The sequence below is a fragment of the Rattus norvegicus genome, chromosome 7 (assembly GCF_021556685.1).
Source record: "Rattus norvegicus strain SHRSP/BbbUtx chromosome 7, alternate assembly SHRSP_T2T, whole genome shotgun sequence".
In the NCBI taxonomy this organism is placed as follows: Eukaryota; Metazoa; Chordata; class Mammalia; order Rodentia; family Muridae; genus Rattus; species Rattus norvegicus.
The window spans coordinates 31,632,430-31,647,653 of NC_141540.1; the positions used below are offsets into that span (position 1 = coordinate 31,632,430).

The following is a 15,224-nucleotide window of genomic DNA, read 5'->3' on the forward strand; positions in this document are numbered from 1 at the left end:
CTACTCCTGCCCAGGGCACTCCGCCAAAGGAGTCCTACTGTGGCTGCCACCCCTACCACAACACTTCCCCCTTGGGCCAGCCCAGGACTGGTGACCTGGAGTTGGGCATGGGCTATTATTCATCTCCGTCCACTGCTACGTCAGGGCAACACCCACTGAAGAGTGACCTTGTAGACTGCAGTAGGAGACACCCTTTGAAACCTCTCCTCTCCTCTGTCCAGAGAGACAAGTTAAAACCATCAGCCCTCCCATCCTGAGTGCCTACCTTTCCCAACCCCGCTGCTAAGCTAGACACCTCACTCACTGAGAGCCAGCATGGCAGCTGTTGTCCTGGAGAATGGAGTCCTGAGCAGAAAACTCTCAGACTTTGGGCAGGTAAGCCTGGTGGGCTTCCACTGCTAGGAGAGAACTATTTTTAATAGATCTTCAGTGGAGATGTATACAAGGGGGTTGTGACCACACATACAAATGTGCATGTCGTCTGTAGGCCCCAGATCACCAGTATTGACCCTAGAACACCCTTGACAGAGCGTATTGCTTGTAAATGTGATATGTGATTATTTCCAGAGATAGCAGAAGGCATTGGCATTCACTCATGGCTAAAGAGAACAGTCAGTGTTTATTGCTGAATGGATTGTTCAGTGATCAAAGTTCCTCAGTCTCTGATTCCTCATTCTTTTCTCTGCGTGGTTTCTTCCTAGACAGTTTTGGAGAACTTCTGCTTGTATGTCAATCTACATGCCTGTTAGAATCAAATAAGGTATAGCTTCCAAGCCAACAAAAATACACCATGAAAGAGATTTGCTCTAGGGCCCAGGGTTGGCTAGGTAAACCTTGAACTCAGATCCACCAAGGTCTACACCACTTCACAAACTTCTCTGAGCTTCCTTCTAAGCTAAAGTTCTTCATGCTTTGAAAAGAAGGAGCTGTTGTGTCCATCAAGTGTGTCAGTGGGAAACAGAGTAATGGTATTGAGAAAGCTGAACAAGGGTTCTGGCCCAGGCTTTGTTACACATTGGGTGGTTTGCCTAAAACAAGCCAATTTGACCTCGTTGAATCTGCGCCTTCATTTTCAAAACAGTAACATCCCCCACCCCCTCAGAGCTTTCCTGAGGACTGAATGGTCTGTTCTAGGTAAGTCATACAGAGCGGTGACTGCTGCCAATGGCAACATGTATTCAGAGTGAAATGACATGGTTTGGTTCCTGGAAAGAAGTGGATGCCTGTTCAGGGGCAGACCAGGGCAGTGTCACTAATAACAGCAATATAGACTCATGTTACACCATAAATGTGAATTTGCAGGCAATTGCGGGGAAAAGGTACTATTTATGTATATATTTATTATTAGTGGTTTTTGAAATTGTCCATGGTTAAAATTAATTAACAGTGATTTTGATGATGAAGGACACAGGATAAAACCTGTTGGGATAGGATCATTGTAGAGCACCCAGAGCTAGATGCCTGTAATGGTAGAGGGCATAACAGAAACAGACCTGGGTCTTAAGAATCATTTCTGGAGAAGATGGCACTGCACTGAGTGGTTGCCAGACACACAGGAGAGGGCTGCTGGAGGGGTCCCACTGGATTTCTATTAAAAGTATCTTCAACTCCAAACTGCCCTAGTCTGAGGTGGCACGGGTTAACACGTATCAAGAGTGCCATCCTTTTTTTGGAGGTCAGCAAGACAATAATGAATTAGAAACCGGGCATTCATTCCTTTGTTGTTTCAAGGAAACCAGAAAGGACTGAGGACTCCGTGTTCTCTGCTGTCAAAAAGAGACTGAAATCGGGCTCATCGGTGCATATTTGGCAGGCTTTAGAAGAGAAAGGCAGTACGAAAACAGGCCATGGGTCATGGGTAGCATGCATAGTCTAAAGGCCCAGTTCAAATACTCACTTCAATGCTAGTTGTGGAATTAAGGGCTGTGTGTGTGTGTGTGTGTGTGTGTGTGTGTGTGTGTGTGTGTGTGTGTGTGTGCGTGCGCGCGCGTGTGTGTAAGAGAGAGAGACAGAGAGACACAGAGACAGAGAGACACAGAGAGAGACAGAGAGACAGAGAGACACAGAGAGAGACAGACAGAGACAGAGAGAGACAGAGAGAGACAGGGAGAGAGAGGGGGAAGGAGGGGGAGGGAGGGGGAGGAGAAAGAGAGAGAGTGGGGGGACTCAGGTGCATGTAGTTGTACAAATGTATATTTGGACAACTTTCAGAGTCATTTCATTGGCACTTTCTGTCATACTTAGGGAGCTCCAGGGATCCGTCTGGCTCCATCTGTCAAGTCTTGGGATTAAAATCACATATCTGGGTTATCTCTATAGCCCAGTTCCTTAGCTCTCTAAGGCTGAATCTTGCCACCAATAAAAAAGGGAACTTAGTACACAATAAAACCCATTTCCTCGACTGCTTTCAAAGTTAAACAAGATTGTCCAAATCAAGTCCTGGACCTTGACTAAAGTTAAAATCTTAAAAAAAAAATGCAGTGGTTCTCTTTCAAAGTATTTATTTATGTGTATGTGTACGCTCCTGAGTGTGTGCAAGCTGGAGCCCATAGAGGTCAATGGAGGCTCTAGACCCCCCCGGATCCTAGGAACTGGAGTTACAGATGGTTGTTAGCCACCATGTAGATATTAGGTATTTAACCCAGGTCCTTCAGAAAGAGCAACAAGTGCTCTTAACCACTGAGCCATCCCTTCAGCACCCACACATTACTATTTTTAGAAGATAGAAGATCACACAGTTCAGGTACGGCTACATCTCTAATTTATTTTGAAGCTTCCTGTAATTCTAACTTGCTGGTGAATTTGGTATTTCCAGTTTATCATATAAGATTTGGGGTGGGGATATGAATTTTCTGAACTTAAATATTGTTTCCTAAGAGTCTTCAGTGTTCTCAGCTTATTATTCTGAGTCCCTGACTGGAACCTTCCCACCATTGTCTCCTGCCCCTGAGATGATGGATTATTCATACCATCAGCTTAATTAACTTGCTCATGAGAGAGTAGTTGATCTTCACATCTTCTGCTCCTTTTCGGGGACATGCTATGCATTGGTGGGTACATACAGAATGTTGCATTATTATTTTAAAACTTAAGAAAATGCCTTGGCAAACTCTGGCTTAGCTTGTTACCTCACTGAAGGTACCTACTGTCTGATAGCTTAGTATCCCTCTATTTGTTCTTTTGACTCATTTCAGCAATGAGCTATCACCTACGGCTGCACATGGGACAACTTGATGCTTCTTGCCAAACCCCATAAGGCCATTAACGTATGTGCCATAGTGTTTTCATCATTTACACATAACCCTAATATTCTGTTTAAACTTATATTTCTTTTTTTTTCAACACTTGGATATTATTTGGCCAGGGCTAATTCTTACTATTATTTTGAGGTAGTGAGATAAATGAAGTGTTGAGGGCATGAGTAAAGTGATCTGCTCAGAATTGTTCAGGTGGTAAATGGATGAGAGAGGATAGCATCCAGGTCTTGGATCCACAGCCTACGGATGTCCCATTTTCATGCTTTTTCACACTGTACTCGCCCGTGTCTTTTTAAGGAAAATTTTTTTGTACCACTTGCTCTTCCTCTAAGAAATTCCTGGCTTCTTCTACATGTGTCTGATGGTCAGAATTTTAGTTCTGAAAGGATGGGTGCATTTACCTTAATTCAGATTTGTATACTCTCAGATATGTCATAGGGTCTGTATTGGGGCACTGATTTGAAAAATGTTGATCCTTGTCAGTGGCTAGTGACATCAATGCATAATTTAAGGTTCTAGAAATTGAAAGCCAACCCAGGAGTGATTCATTCTCTCATTGTCCTCAACTTATTTATTTACACACTGCCTTCTGTGTAGAGTGCACATGGTTCATGTGTTTCAAAGCTAACAGGCAGAAAAGGGTTATTGCTTGCCTCTTCTTGAGATGTTTCAAGGGAATAATTGCTAAGCGGTGAGAAACATTTTAACCAGGTGATCTAATTATGTAGGAAACAAGCTATATTGAAGACAACTCCAATCAAAATGGTGCCATATCTCTGATATTCTCACTCAAAGAGGAAGTTGGTGCCCTAGCCAAGGTCCTGCGCTTATTTGAGGTAAGTGTGTAACATGTTTTGATCACATTCCGCCTTCCTCTGATTTCTCCTAGATCTACTTCTTTTTTCTCTATCCTTGTCGTCCCATTCAACTTTGTTGACCTACCAAGAACACACCCTTAAAAAAAAAAAGACAAAAAGCAGACTCCCCTCTTCTACCAGCAATCATGTGACAATGTCTCCTCAGCTAAGGGTGGGACTTCTGGTCTACCTCCACCACAACTGCTTTGAGTTCATATGCATAATTGCACTGCCATGTCTGGGAAACACTGTTCTGCTTTAGTCATCCATTCTTTGGCTCTTACAGTTGTCCAAGTCCTTCTGCCATGATGCTGGAGCCTTGGAAGGGGGGATGTAATACATAGGACTCATTTAAGGTTGAGCATGCTAGTCCCTTTTTTCCTTCAACTTGATCAGCTGTGAGTTTCTGTTAACCGCCATTTACCACAAACAGAAGTTTATCTGTTGAGAGTTGAGAGATACACTGATCTACAGGTATTGTAGTGATAAGTTATTAGGAATTGGTTTAATATTATGCCCATGTAGCTGAATAAAAGTAGTAGGTTCTTCCCCCGCCCGCCAAAGCCTATGACTTGCTGATTTACCTTCATAAGCACACACAGATGTTTGTTTTCTAGCTGATTATGAACCCAATCAAATTGATAATGTGTCAGCGCCTGCACCGACACGGTACTGAGAATCGGGCGAAAACCTGTGGGATGAAAGAAACACACACACACAGGTTATTCGTGTCAAGCCAGAAGAGGAAGAGAGCCTCTGGTTTCTTTATTGACCAAACTATATATCCAAAGAACACCACTTAGCAGGTATCTGCCAAGCACAGTGGGGAACCCTGGCTGAGACTTCGGTAACAAAGGACCGACTATGTGGCCTGAATAAATTAGGGAAATAACCAGGAAGGCCAGCCTAATTCTGACTCAGGTGAGAAGTACCTGGCCAGACTGTTCCCAGTTGGGGACAAAAAGCTTCCACATGCAAGGGCAGGGCTCAGCAGGGGTCAAACCTTGCTGGAGACCCAGAAGGGTCTTGTTCAGGCTGACAACATTCTGTGAATGTAAACTTCTTGTGCCATAAATTACAGGGAGAGGCTTTTGATCCTACAATCTAAGACTAAGGCCACACAGTGACAAAGCAACCAGGCCCAAATCCAATACGGCTCCCACAATAATGAACATCAGCCATCATTAGAATACATTAGATACAAATTAATGCAATATCAGTAACAATGTCCTGGTGCTGTATATAAAATGCAGAATGTTCCACATGGCAGGCAAGTGCTATACCGCTGAGAGACAGCTTCACTTCTGTTAATCCATTTTCAACATCTAAAAATGCTTGAGAAAAATGGAATGTATTTAAAACTTAAAACCCGATTTGTCTAAAGTGGTAGTTGTGGGTAAATGAATGCCCAAGAACAAGCAGCAAGCAGTGGAGAGAAAAAAAAAGTCTTTTCTGAAAAAAAAAAATAACCTGCTCCCGAAAAGGACACTTCTGTAAAATACTCCAGTATACTTGCTCAGCCTTTGTATCAGGGAGTCACATGTTCTTGAGCAGTTGCCCCTTGAGACTGAGTTACTTAATGGATTAAATAACAATAAATGAAGAAGCTGTTTACAATATAATAAACAAACCACAAGAAGTAAATTAGCAGAACTGGATGAAGTGCACCTGAGGGGTGTGTGTTGTGTGTGTGTGTGTGTGTGTGTGTGTGTGTGTGTGTGTATGTGTGTGTGTGTGCATGTACAAGTGTGAATGTACATGTGTGCATAAGTGCATGCACGTGGATTCTTTGATGCATTTATCCAGATCTCAATTCCTTGAGGACCTCACCGCCCATCCTGCAGAGCAGGATAAGGAGCTCAGCATGCTGATTGGACGGTTGTTCTTAGTGTGCATTGAGATTGTTTTCCCCTAACACTCTCAGCAGCTATCATGGAGATTCCCCATGCTGGTACAGCTTTTATTTCCTTATTACCAGTCTGGAAAAGCACATAGTTTAATTAGAGTCACTCAAAGTACCGAGTCAATCAAGAAAGCACATTCTTGTACTTGCACCACACATGTACTCCAGGCATATCAGGCTCTTGATTTGATGTCCATGAAACTTAGGGGTGGAAGCCATTCTTTTACTATATGGAGCTGAGGCTCCCAGAAAGGTCAAATGACTCATTCAAGATCATTCAGGGAATGTGCAGGTGGAGGTGGACCCCAGGCTTCCAAGTCCACAATCTGTCTGTGACACACAGCCTTCTGCCAAACAAAAGGAGGTTGTTCGCCTCTTAGATTTCAACAGAAGTAAACAACAGGGAGGTGTCCCAAATTCTCTTTCTTTCTAAGCCAAGAAACCCGACCTTGTTTTGTTCAGGAAATTACCTCTGTTTGCCCATAGAAGCTTCAGAGTTCCTGTTGTCTCCCTGGCCCTCCCTCCTGAAGGATTTCTCTGTCCTTCTGCTTGGGGCGTTGATGTTTCCCACATCAGGCCTGGGTTTTCTCTGTCTGTGGATAAGGATATAGCTCTCAGCTACTGCTCCAGCACTTGCTGAGCCATCCTGATATGATCGTATCAGACTAAATTTCTGAAACTGTAAGCAAGCTTCCAATTTTAAATGCTTTCTTTTATGACAGTTGCATTGGTCATGATGTCTCTTCACAGAAATAGAACAGTGACCAAGACCCACGCAAATACACACATGTACAGAATAATTTAAGGGAAGCTGTGATCACTGGTATCTTCCTGTGGCCTCAGGGACCACAGAGAAGAATTGGCATCAAGAGAGCCTATATCAGGTTCCTTATTCTGTTCCTTGTACTCAGAGCATCTGATCATTTTGTTTGATGTCATATGAATGATAATAAAAAAAATCCCAGCATTTTAAGAGAGCTTATTGTATCCCTGGAAGAGAAGTCAGTGCTTATATTACCAGTGAAAAATATACTTTCTTCCTCTGTTCTTCACAGCAAAGCTTTTTCATCTGTGATTTTATTGTTTCTCTTCCTTAATTTCCTCAAAGATCAATAGAAGGGTCCATAAATGACCAATATAGGTGATATTTGAGAGGGGACACTATCACCATTGTGGCGACATATTCTCAGCATCCCACTGTTTATAAATGGGCATTCACTGCTTCTGCCACGAAAAGGATGAATTTCATTTTAAGTTTTAGAGCTATTTAAGTTACAGCATCTGCAGGATACGTTTTGTCCATTTGAATGTTGGTACTTGTTTAGTTATGAATACATGATGTGTCCTGGCTTTCTACTTAATGAACACTAGCATGACTGCACTGGTGGAATCAGTCTTAGTGAACAGCATATGATTTGTGAGGCATTTTTAATATTTGGGAGCCTACATAAGTGATTCTGTGTGTAGGTGTGTGTGTGTGTGTGTGTGTGTGTGTGTGTGTGTGTGTATGTCTTAGTCACTGTCACTTGGTGTGAAAAGACACCATGACTAATGCAACCCTTATAAAAGGAAGCATTTAATTAGGAGCTTGCATAAAGTTTTGGAGGTTTAGTCTAATATTATCATGGCAGGGAACATGGCAGTGTGTGCTGGAGCAGTAACTGAGAGCTACATCATGAAATGAAGGCCCAGAGGGAGAAGCCTGCTGTGGGCTTTTGAAACATCAAAGCCATGTCCTGTGACATATTTCTTCCTACAAAGCCACACTCACTCCAACAAGGCCTCACCTCCTACTCCTACTCCTTTCAAATAGTCATCCATTTCCCGATGACTAAATATTCAGATATATAAGTCTGTGAGGCTGTTCTCATGCAAACCTCCACAGTGTGTTGAGGTAACCTATCACTATAGAAAAACATTGAAGTTGAGGAGAAGATGTAGTAAATAGCCCATGCTTTTGCGTCAATCTCTGTCTCTGAATAAATTTAAAGTGCCCAGATTTTGAAAGACTTGTCAATATTAGAAATAAACCAATAGCCTAGACACTTTTCATTTCACCAAAAGACAATCCAGGAGTGAGACATTTGAGCTCTGCCATTTTGAAATCAGTACTGTTGTAGGGAATGAATTTGGGAAAATGAGACCTCTGACCTTGTGATTGCTCATGTTCTGGTGATCCTACACCGGACCCTTAAGATGTCAAAAGAAACCAGAGAAGCCCATGGTACTCGGCTCAGGAGCCCTTTAGACACAAAGGAAGGGATATCTGCTGCTCAGGCACAAAACAGAACAAGTTTCCTTTATCTGAGAATGCATTGCAAGGAGCATTCCCTAAAAACTAATTGTTCTCACTTCCCGTTTCCCCACATCCTTTGAGAATGCTTAAAAATACTTTGGGTGAAGATGTTTATAAGTAGACAAGGATAGTATTATCATGAAAAAATAACGTGCAGTAGAATTAATATAGTCTATAAACAAGTATTACTAATCAGAAAAGTAACTTTATTATGAAGAAAAAGTCATGAAGCAGAAAAAAAATGGTTAATAATCACAGGAAAAGATGTTTATTCTTATCAGCAGTTGAGTAAAAGGTTAAATGATGAATTATTAACTCTTTATATATCAGGCTAAGGAAAAAAAACACTGGGAATCCTGATACTTGGTATTGGTGAACTATATAGGTTTTCTCATGAAGGGTAGAACAGATGACGTAGCCCCTTTGAGAGTAGTGGGTAAGACACACACAGAAACTTTAAGGGGTGAATACTTTCTGGTTCACCAGGGAGGCTCTAAGGCATTTGATGTGAGAAATCAAGCAGGTAATCAGGGACAAGCATGCATGCAATGCGGTCGTTGTTTCTAGTGGCAAGACATATGAGGAAACTCACATGCCAGTCACTAAAACACTGCTTGTAGAAACCAAGATAACATACACTAGCAAGCGCTGAGAAATTGTACAACGGTTGGCTGTCAGATTGAATCAGCGGGTGAAGACATTTTCTGCCAAGTCTGATGACTTTTTTTTATCTCAGATCCACAGCTATGGTGGGTGTGGCTAATGTCAAATAAGAAGTATTCGTTCACCTCTCTACCTTTGCTATGGTGTTTTATTCAAAGAAGAAACTCTAGGGAGATGTGTGTGTGTGTTCTTGTTCCTTCTTAGGAATTCTGAATTCTCGCTCTCAGCTGCACAGTGTTTCAAAAACAGAGGATGAAATGGCAACTAATGATCCATTTTCCATTTTGTTATCTCCTTTCATGGTCCTTATAGTTTTGATCTTTGAGGTCATTGCATGAAGTAACAGCACATGACTCTTCCTGACACTGCACACTCGCCACCGGTGGTTACACTCGCCATCATATGGGATTTCAGAAGTGACTTCTCAACAGGACTTGACAGATTGATCATGTTAATTCAGTGAGATCAGGTTGTCTGTCTGCTCAAAACTTCACAAAGACCCCTGTGTCTTTCAGAATCAAGACCAGACTCCTTCAATTTGTCTAGCTGTCTTTCATCTTGCGGCTGTTCTGACTTATTAGACTTCTTTTATTATGTCTTTTTTTTTTTTTTTTGGTTCTTTTTTTTCAGAGCTGGGGACCGAACCCAGGGCCTTGTGCTTCCTAGGTAAGCGCTCTACCACTGAGCTAAATCCCCAGCCCTTATCATGTCTTCTAGGCCAATCCCACTCATCATCCCCATGGGGTCTCCACGTCCATTGACTCCTTTAGGACGTGCATATGGTTTGTTTTCTCAAGGAGGCCTCATGTACAGATCCTCTTAAATGCGGCCCTGTATCCCACCTAACCCTACCCTAAAACCGCCCATCCATTTCATCTCTCCTGCCTTGTATTTATTTTTATTCGCTATCACTATAAAATTATACACAAGTTAATTGTCTTTTATAGCTTCTGTCTTCATTACCTCAACTTGAATGTAAACTTTAAAAAGAAAAACATCTAGATCTGTTTTGCTCATCTAAAGAGTGATTGGCGTCTAGTGAATATTACATATGTATTTATATAGATTATATATGTATAGAAAAGTATTACATGTATTTCCATATATAATACAAACAAAATATCTTGCATAGTTGTGGAACATATGACGATATTAATAGTTGTCCTACACACTATGTTGTACCCATCAGAGTGTATGTGCTAATTTGTCTAAGACCCCCAAGGAGCTCACAGTCTCACTCATAAGACCATCCATGTGTAGACGGGGAACTGAGGGATGCGGAAGCATGAAAATAAAATGTCTAGCATTTCATAGATGATATAATTTAGAGCTTATGAACCTATCTTGTGCTCTGGGGATTATATTGAAGCAAAACAATGCTGTGCCTATATTATCTATTGAGACTCTGTGGCATTTAATTGAGTGAAAGGGAGGTTTTCCTATGCCATAACTTTGCAACTATTGTCCTAGACTTTTGATCCAAACCCAGGTCTTATACAGGCAACTCTAGGCTGTTATTAAATTTCTATATGATTAAGTTTGGATGCACTTGACTCATCCTTTCTACCTCTTGTCAGCTGGTGCTTGGTTTTGTAGAAGGTAAAAAAAAAATGTCTAAATGTTTAAGAGCTTCCGTATACTCATGCTTATTTCCTTTTAAACTCTGCTCCTCCGTCTGGCTTGTTGCCTCTCATTCTGGCTCTGTATACGTGGCCTGTGGTAATAATGAATGGCAGTCCCTCACACCTATAACTTTCTCTTTTAGGAGAACGATATCAACCTGACACACATTGAATCCAGACCTTCTCGTTTAAACAAAGATGAGTATGAGTTCTTCACTTATCTGGATAAGCGTAGCAAACCTGTTCTGGGCAGCATCATCAAGAGCCTGAGGAATGACATTGGTGCCACTGTCCACGAGCTTTCCCGAGACAAGGAAAAGAACACAGGTGAGAGTCTGAAGGATCTTGTGATCTAAACAGTACCACACTGTCTTCATTTAATAATAGCATGCATAACAAGGTGGGCATAATGGAGAGGAGGTAAGCTAAGGACCTAGACAAAAGCCTAGCATATCATAGACACACACAATAATTCTCTTTCCTCAGGGTAGCTGTTTTGTATACCCACTGAATGTTTAAAAGACAAGATCTTGTGTTGCTCAGAGTGATCTCAAGTGTGTTAAGTAACCGAGGTTGCTCTAGAACTATTGATCCTCCTGCTGGTGCTTAGATGAAATACAAGAAGCAACTTAGGGGAGAAAAGATCCTTCCAGGTTACTGTCCATGATTGTGGGGGAAGTAAAGGTGACAGAAGCCTGAAGCAATTAGTTACCCAGTATTCAGTCAAGAACAGAGAGAAAGTAAATGCAAGCATGCCTAGTGATTAGCTCCAGATCTTTACTCTTATACAAGCCAGGATCTAAACCTACGGGATGGTGCTGCCCACTTTTAGAATGAGTTTTTCCACATCAGTTAATATAACCAGAACAATCTCTCCCCCAAAGTCATGCCCGTGGGCCAACCTGATCTAGACAATCCCTCAGTGAGACTCTTTCCCAAACGAGTAACGTTGATAATTAACCATCACATTCAGTGTGGTTTCTAGAGGAATGTAAGCTGGAAACAAGATGCCCAACCAAAGAGCTTTCCCCAAATTCTTACAACATGCCAAACCTGGATCAGGGATCACTTACTTCCTTAATCCTGGTACTTCCCTTCATCTGTCTTACTCTTCCACTGGGTCATTTTTCTCTTTTACTCACATCCCCATCTGCAGAATGTAGCACAGTATGTGGAACATGGTAACCATTGATGAGTCTGTATCCACAGAATGTATGCAATATACGGCACACAGCAACCTTTGATGAGAGAACAGCTAACGTGACATTGTAAACAAAACAAAACAGCGTTTCACTGTCCACTCATGGTAAGACTTATAGGTACGACAGGCTTGGAGCTGGACCAGTTTGGTTCAAGTCCTTCCTTCAGTTTCTCACGGAAATCCTTTCTTGGTGTTTTCCTAGAGCTTTTGTTACAAACAAGATCGTAGCACATATGTTGCCTAGCATGGTGTCTAGCATATTGTAGGGACTGGCTCAATGGCAACACAGGGTTGCGACACTTGGGTGTAGCCCACGAAGAATATGGGCAAGCAAGATGCTTGATTGCTTTTTTCTGAGGATGGAAGGTATATTCATAGGAGCTATTTTGAATAGAATTTATTTTTAATTTTAGAGAAAAGTGAAGGAATGTACAGAGAAATTGTCTGTATTGTATTCTTTTTGTTACCAATCTACATTCAAACAGCACATTTAAACAAATAATCGATGGGCCAGTAGTGGTTGATTTATTACTAGGAAGTAAAGTCTGTAGGTCGCATTCAAAACCTGCTTTGTGTTGTAGAGTTTTATTGCTTTTAACCAACGCGTGGTGTTCTGTGTCTGCCACCACCACGACATACAGCAGAGTGCCAGTGTCTTAAAACTGCCTGAGCTGTCCTCCCCTCCTTCACACCTCCTTTCTTTTATTTTCAGTCTTGTAACTTTGCCTTTTCCAGAAGCAGCATTTTAGATGGGCTTTGCTCATGTTTGGCTTTACATAATCATTTCATTTTTACTCTTGAATAATACCCCAATGTATTAGCTCAACCCCAGATGGCCTATTCGTCTATTTTAATGACATCTTGGTTGACTCCAGTTTGGGATTACTGGAGTAATAAACATTCGTGTATAGGTTTTTGTTGTGGACACGTTTTCAACACCTGAGAGCATTGCTTGCTGAGAGGAAGCTAATTTCAATGGACTCTTTTCCTACCTCAGAATCTAAAGTAACTTTTCCTAACACTACGTGCTTTGGGTCAGGAACGCACTGTTGCTGAATTAGTCCACAGGTACAGGTACTGAGCATAAGAAAGATACAAGAAACAAATCTGGTGTTCTGCTGTGCAAAAGGATGACTCCAAGTAACAATAACGCACTCTGTTCTTTAAAATGTAACATGAAGTAAACATTTTTAAACATTTGACCAAGTGATCAATGTTTGAAGGGGATAAGTGTGATTCCTCCAATTTGGACATTATGTAATTTACATGTGTATGAAAATATTACATTGGACCAGCGGGATTCTCCACCCACTCCTTTCTCTCTTTGTTCAGGGCATCGAGCCTATATCCTGGAGCTCAATGCAGAATCGGTACAGTTCTTATGTGCCAATGAAAACTAATAAAAAATTCACTTAAAAAGAAAAGATTTTTAAAAATAAAACAAGATGCACCTTGTGGAGCAGGCAACAGAAATGTCTCTGGAGAGGCAGCTCCAGGTCTCTCAAAAGATGTCATCTCTACCCTCGCCTCTCAGATATAGCTCTGAGAAGAAGCCCCATCTCTGGCTGACCTTTGCCCAGAGTGGTCATATAGGCTCAGGTCTCAGAAGGGACCCTTCTAATTCCTCCTTATTCAAATGTTTTTGCCTCCTCCATCTTACTTCCCAGACCGATGGCTGCTTTTTTAGGCCACCTGCCCCCAACGGGAACGTGGGGCCCTCTGGACAAAGAAAGGGCCTGCTGGGTCCTGGGGCAAGCCCTGCCTCTGGTTGGAGCAGGTGGAGTCTGGGCCAGCTGGGCGCTGGAGTCGGAAATCAAAGCAATTGACAGGCAGGCGAGCGGGCGCCACTTGGAGAACTAGGAAGATGTATGTCGGCCAGCTGGAAGGCTGCAGCCTGAGCTGGAAGCTCCGAAGGGAAGTTCTTGGAGAGGACATAGAGAATTAATTAGGAGCCCAGCTTCTTGAATCAAAACATAGCACACTTGGTGTGGCTTTGAACAAACCGTTGCGGCTGACGATCTCAAGGTACATCCAGCGGAAGAAGCAAGAGTTCCTGGCATTACGGGGCTAATGAAAATCACATCAGTAGGCGCTGGGAATAGAGCAGAGGACGTTGAGGGGCTTCATAAATGTTCTATATCCTTGCCATTATTGTCAGTTATGAGAAAAGAAATGACTACAGGAGTTACAGCAATCCGCTTGTACGAATACATTCTTCACAGATTTCAAGAACCGGACTTGAAGGTCACGCGGCCCTACTGACTTCTAATTTACGTAGTGCTCATAGAAGTTCTGACGTGCCTTTAAGGCAGGGTAAAGTCTGTGTGGTCATGGGCCACAGTATGTTAAGTGCTGACTGATCTATGTCAGATACTGGGTTAGCAGCTGGAGAAAAAGAAATGAGTGCTTGTTCCTGAGTAGCTCACAGGCTGGCAAAGGGCCCAAGACACCCAGGTAGACACAGAAAAGGGGCCGTTGCTGTAAGGAGACATGCTGTAGCATGTAACTCTCAAGGTGTAGCAGTGAGAAAGTGTAAAAAAAGAAAGGCTGATGTTTTGTTAAGAGGTATCCTGCTGGGTTCGGTCCCCTGCTTGGGGGCGGGGGGGGGGGAAGAGGTATCCTGCAACCACTGCTGAGATTCTTAGACATGGAGACCTTAGGAGTCCGTTCGTCTTTTTGCTCAGACGTCAGGGTGCTAATGTTTGTTTGAAGTCTGTGTGAGTGTGCAGGTGTCCGTGCGTGTAGGTGAGAAGTAGGGGTGATTTTATGTAGCAAAGAAGAAATAGCCAGTGCTACTGTTTGTCACCCCTACTTCTCACTCACCCATAGGGCTGTCCCCACCTGGACTGCACTTAATCCGTGACTCAACAGCTGCTGGGGCTGTGGCAGATGCTGAGGTGAGGACTCCAGCAGTAGATTTGGGGAGAGGTGTCTGGGTCCGGAAGTAGGGCTTTTGAAAGAAGCAAGCACGGCTTTGCACAGTGGCTCGTTTTCTGTCAGTCTCACTGGGGGAATGAGAAGAGGAAGAAAGCTTAGGACTCGATCGGAACCTTTGATTCTGTCTCCCGACAAAATGCCCTTTTTAATGAGGGGCTCAGATCTCAGGGGCAAGTCTGACAGCAGGTTCAAGTGAGAGACCTGAGCCCCTCAAATCAATTAAGCTAAACCACTTTGCACTCTGGTCTCTCAAGCATTCAAACAGCGGGCGTGGGCAATAGAAAAAGAAAGTTTCTCAGTTTCTTAATTGCTTATGTGCCCCACCCAAAACAGCTTGGGGGAAGGTTAATTATGGTGACAGGTTAAAGAAACCCAACCTCCTCAAATGCCTCCTGGAGAAACTGATGGGAACTTAATAGGATTTTAATCCAGAGAGCCTTTTGAATACTGAGTCTATTCTCTTGCTGCCTTCTCTCCTGATGACCTCA

General features: G+C 42.6%; 1 protein-coding gene across 1 annotated transcript in view; it reads left to right on the forward strand.

Moving 5' to 3' along the window:
- The first annotated feature begins 226 nt into the window (after positions 1 to 226).
- Pah (phenylalanine hydroxylase) overlaps positions 227 to 15,224 on the forward strand; it is a 64,921-nt gene continuing 49,923 nt past the window's right edge. The window contains exons 1-3 of the mRNA NM_012619.2: positions 227 to 375; positions 3,986 to 4,093; positions 10,742 to 10,925. Of these exons, the coding sequence (NP_036751.2) occupies positions 316 to 375; positions 3,986 to 4,093; positions 10,742 to 10,925 (352 nt within the window). The 5' untranslated portion in view covers positions 227 to 315. The remainder of the gene's footprint in view (positions 376 to 3,985; positions 4,094 to 10,741; positions 10,926 to 15,224) is intronic.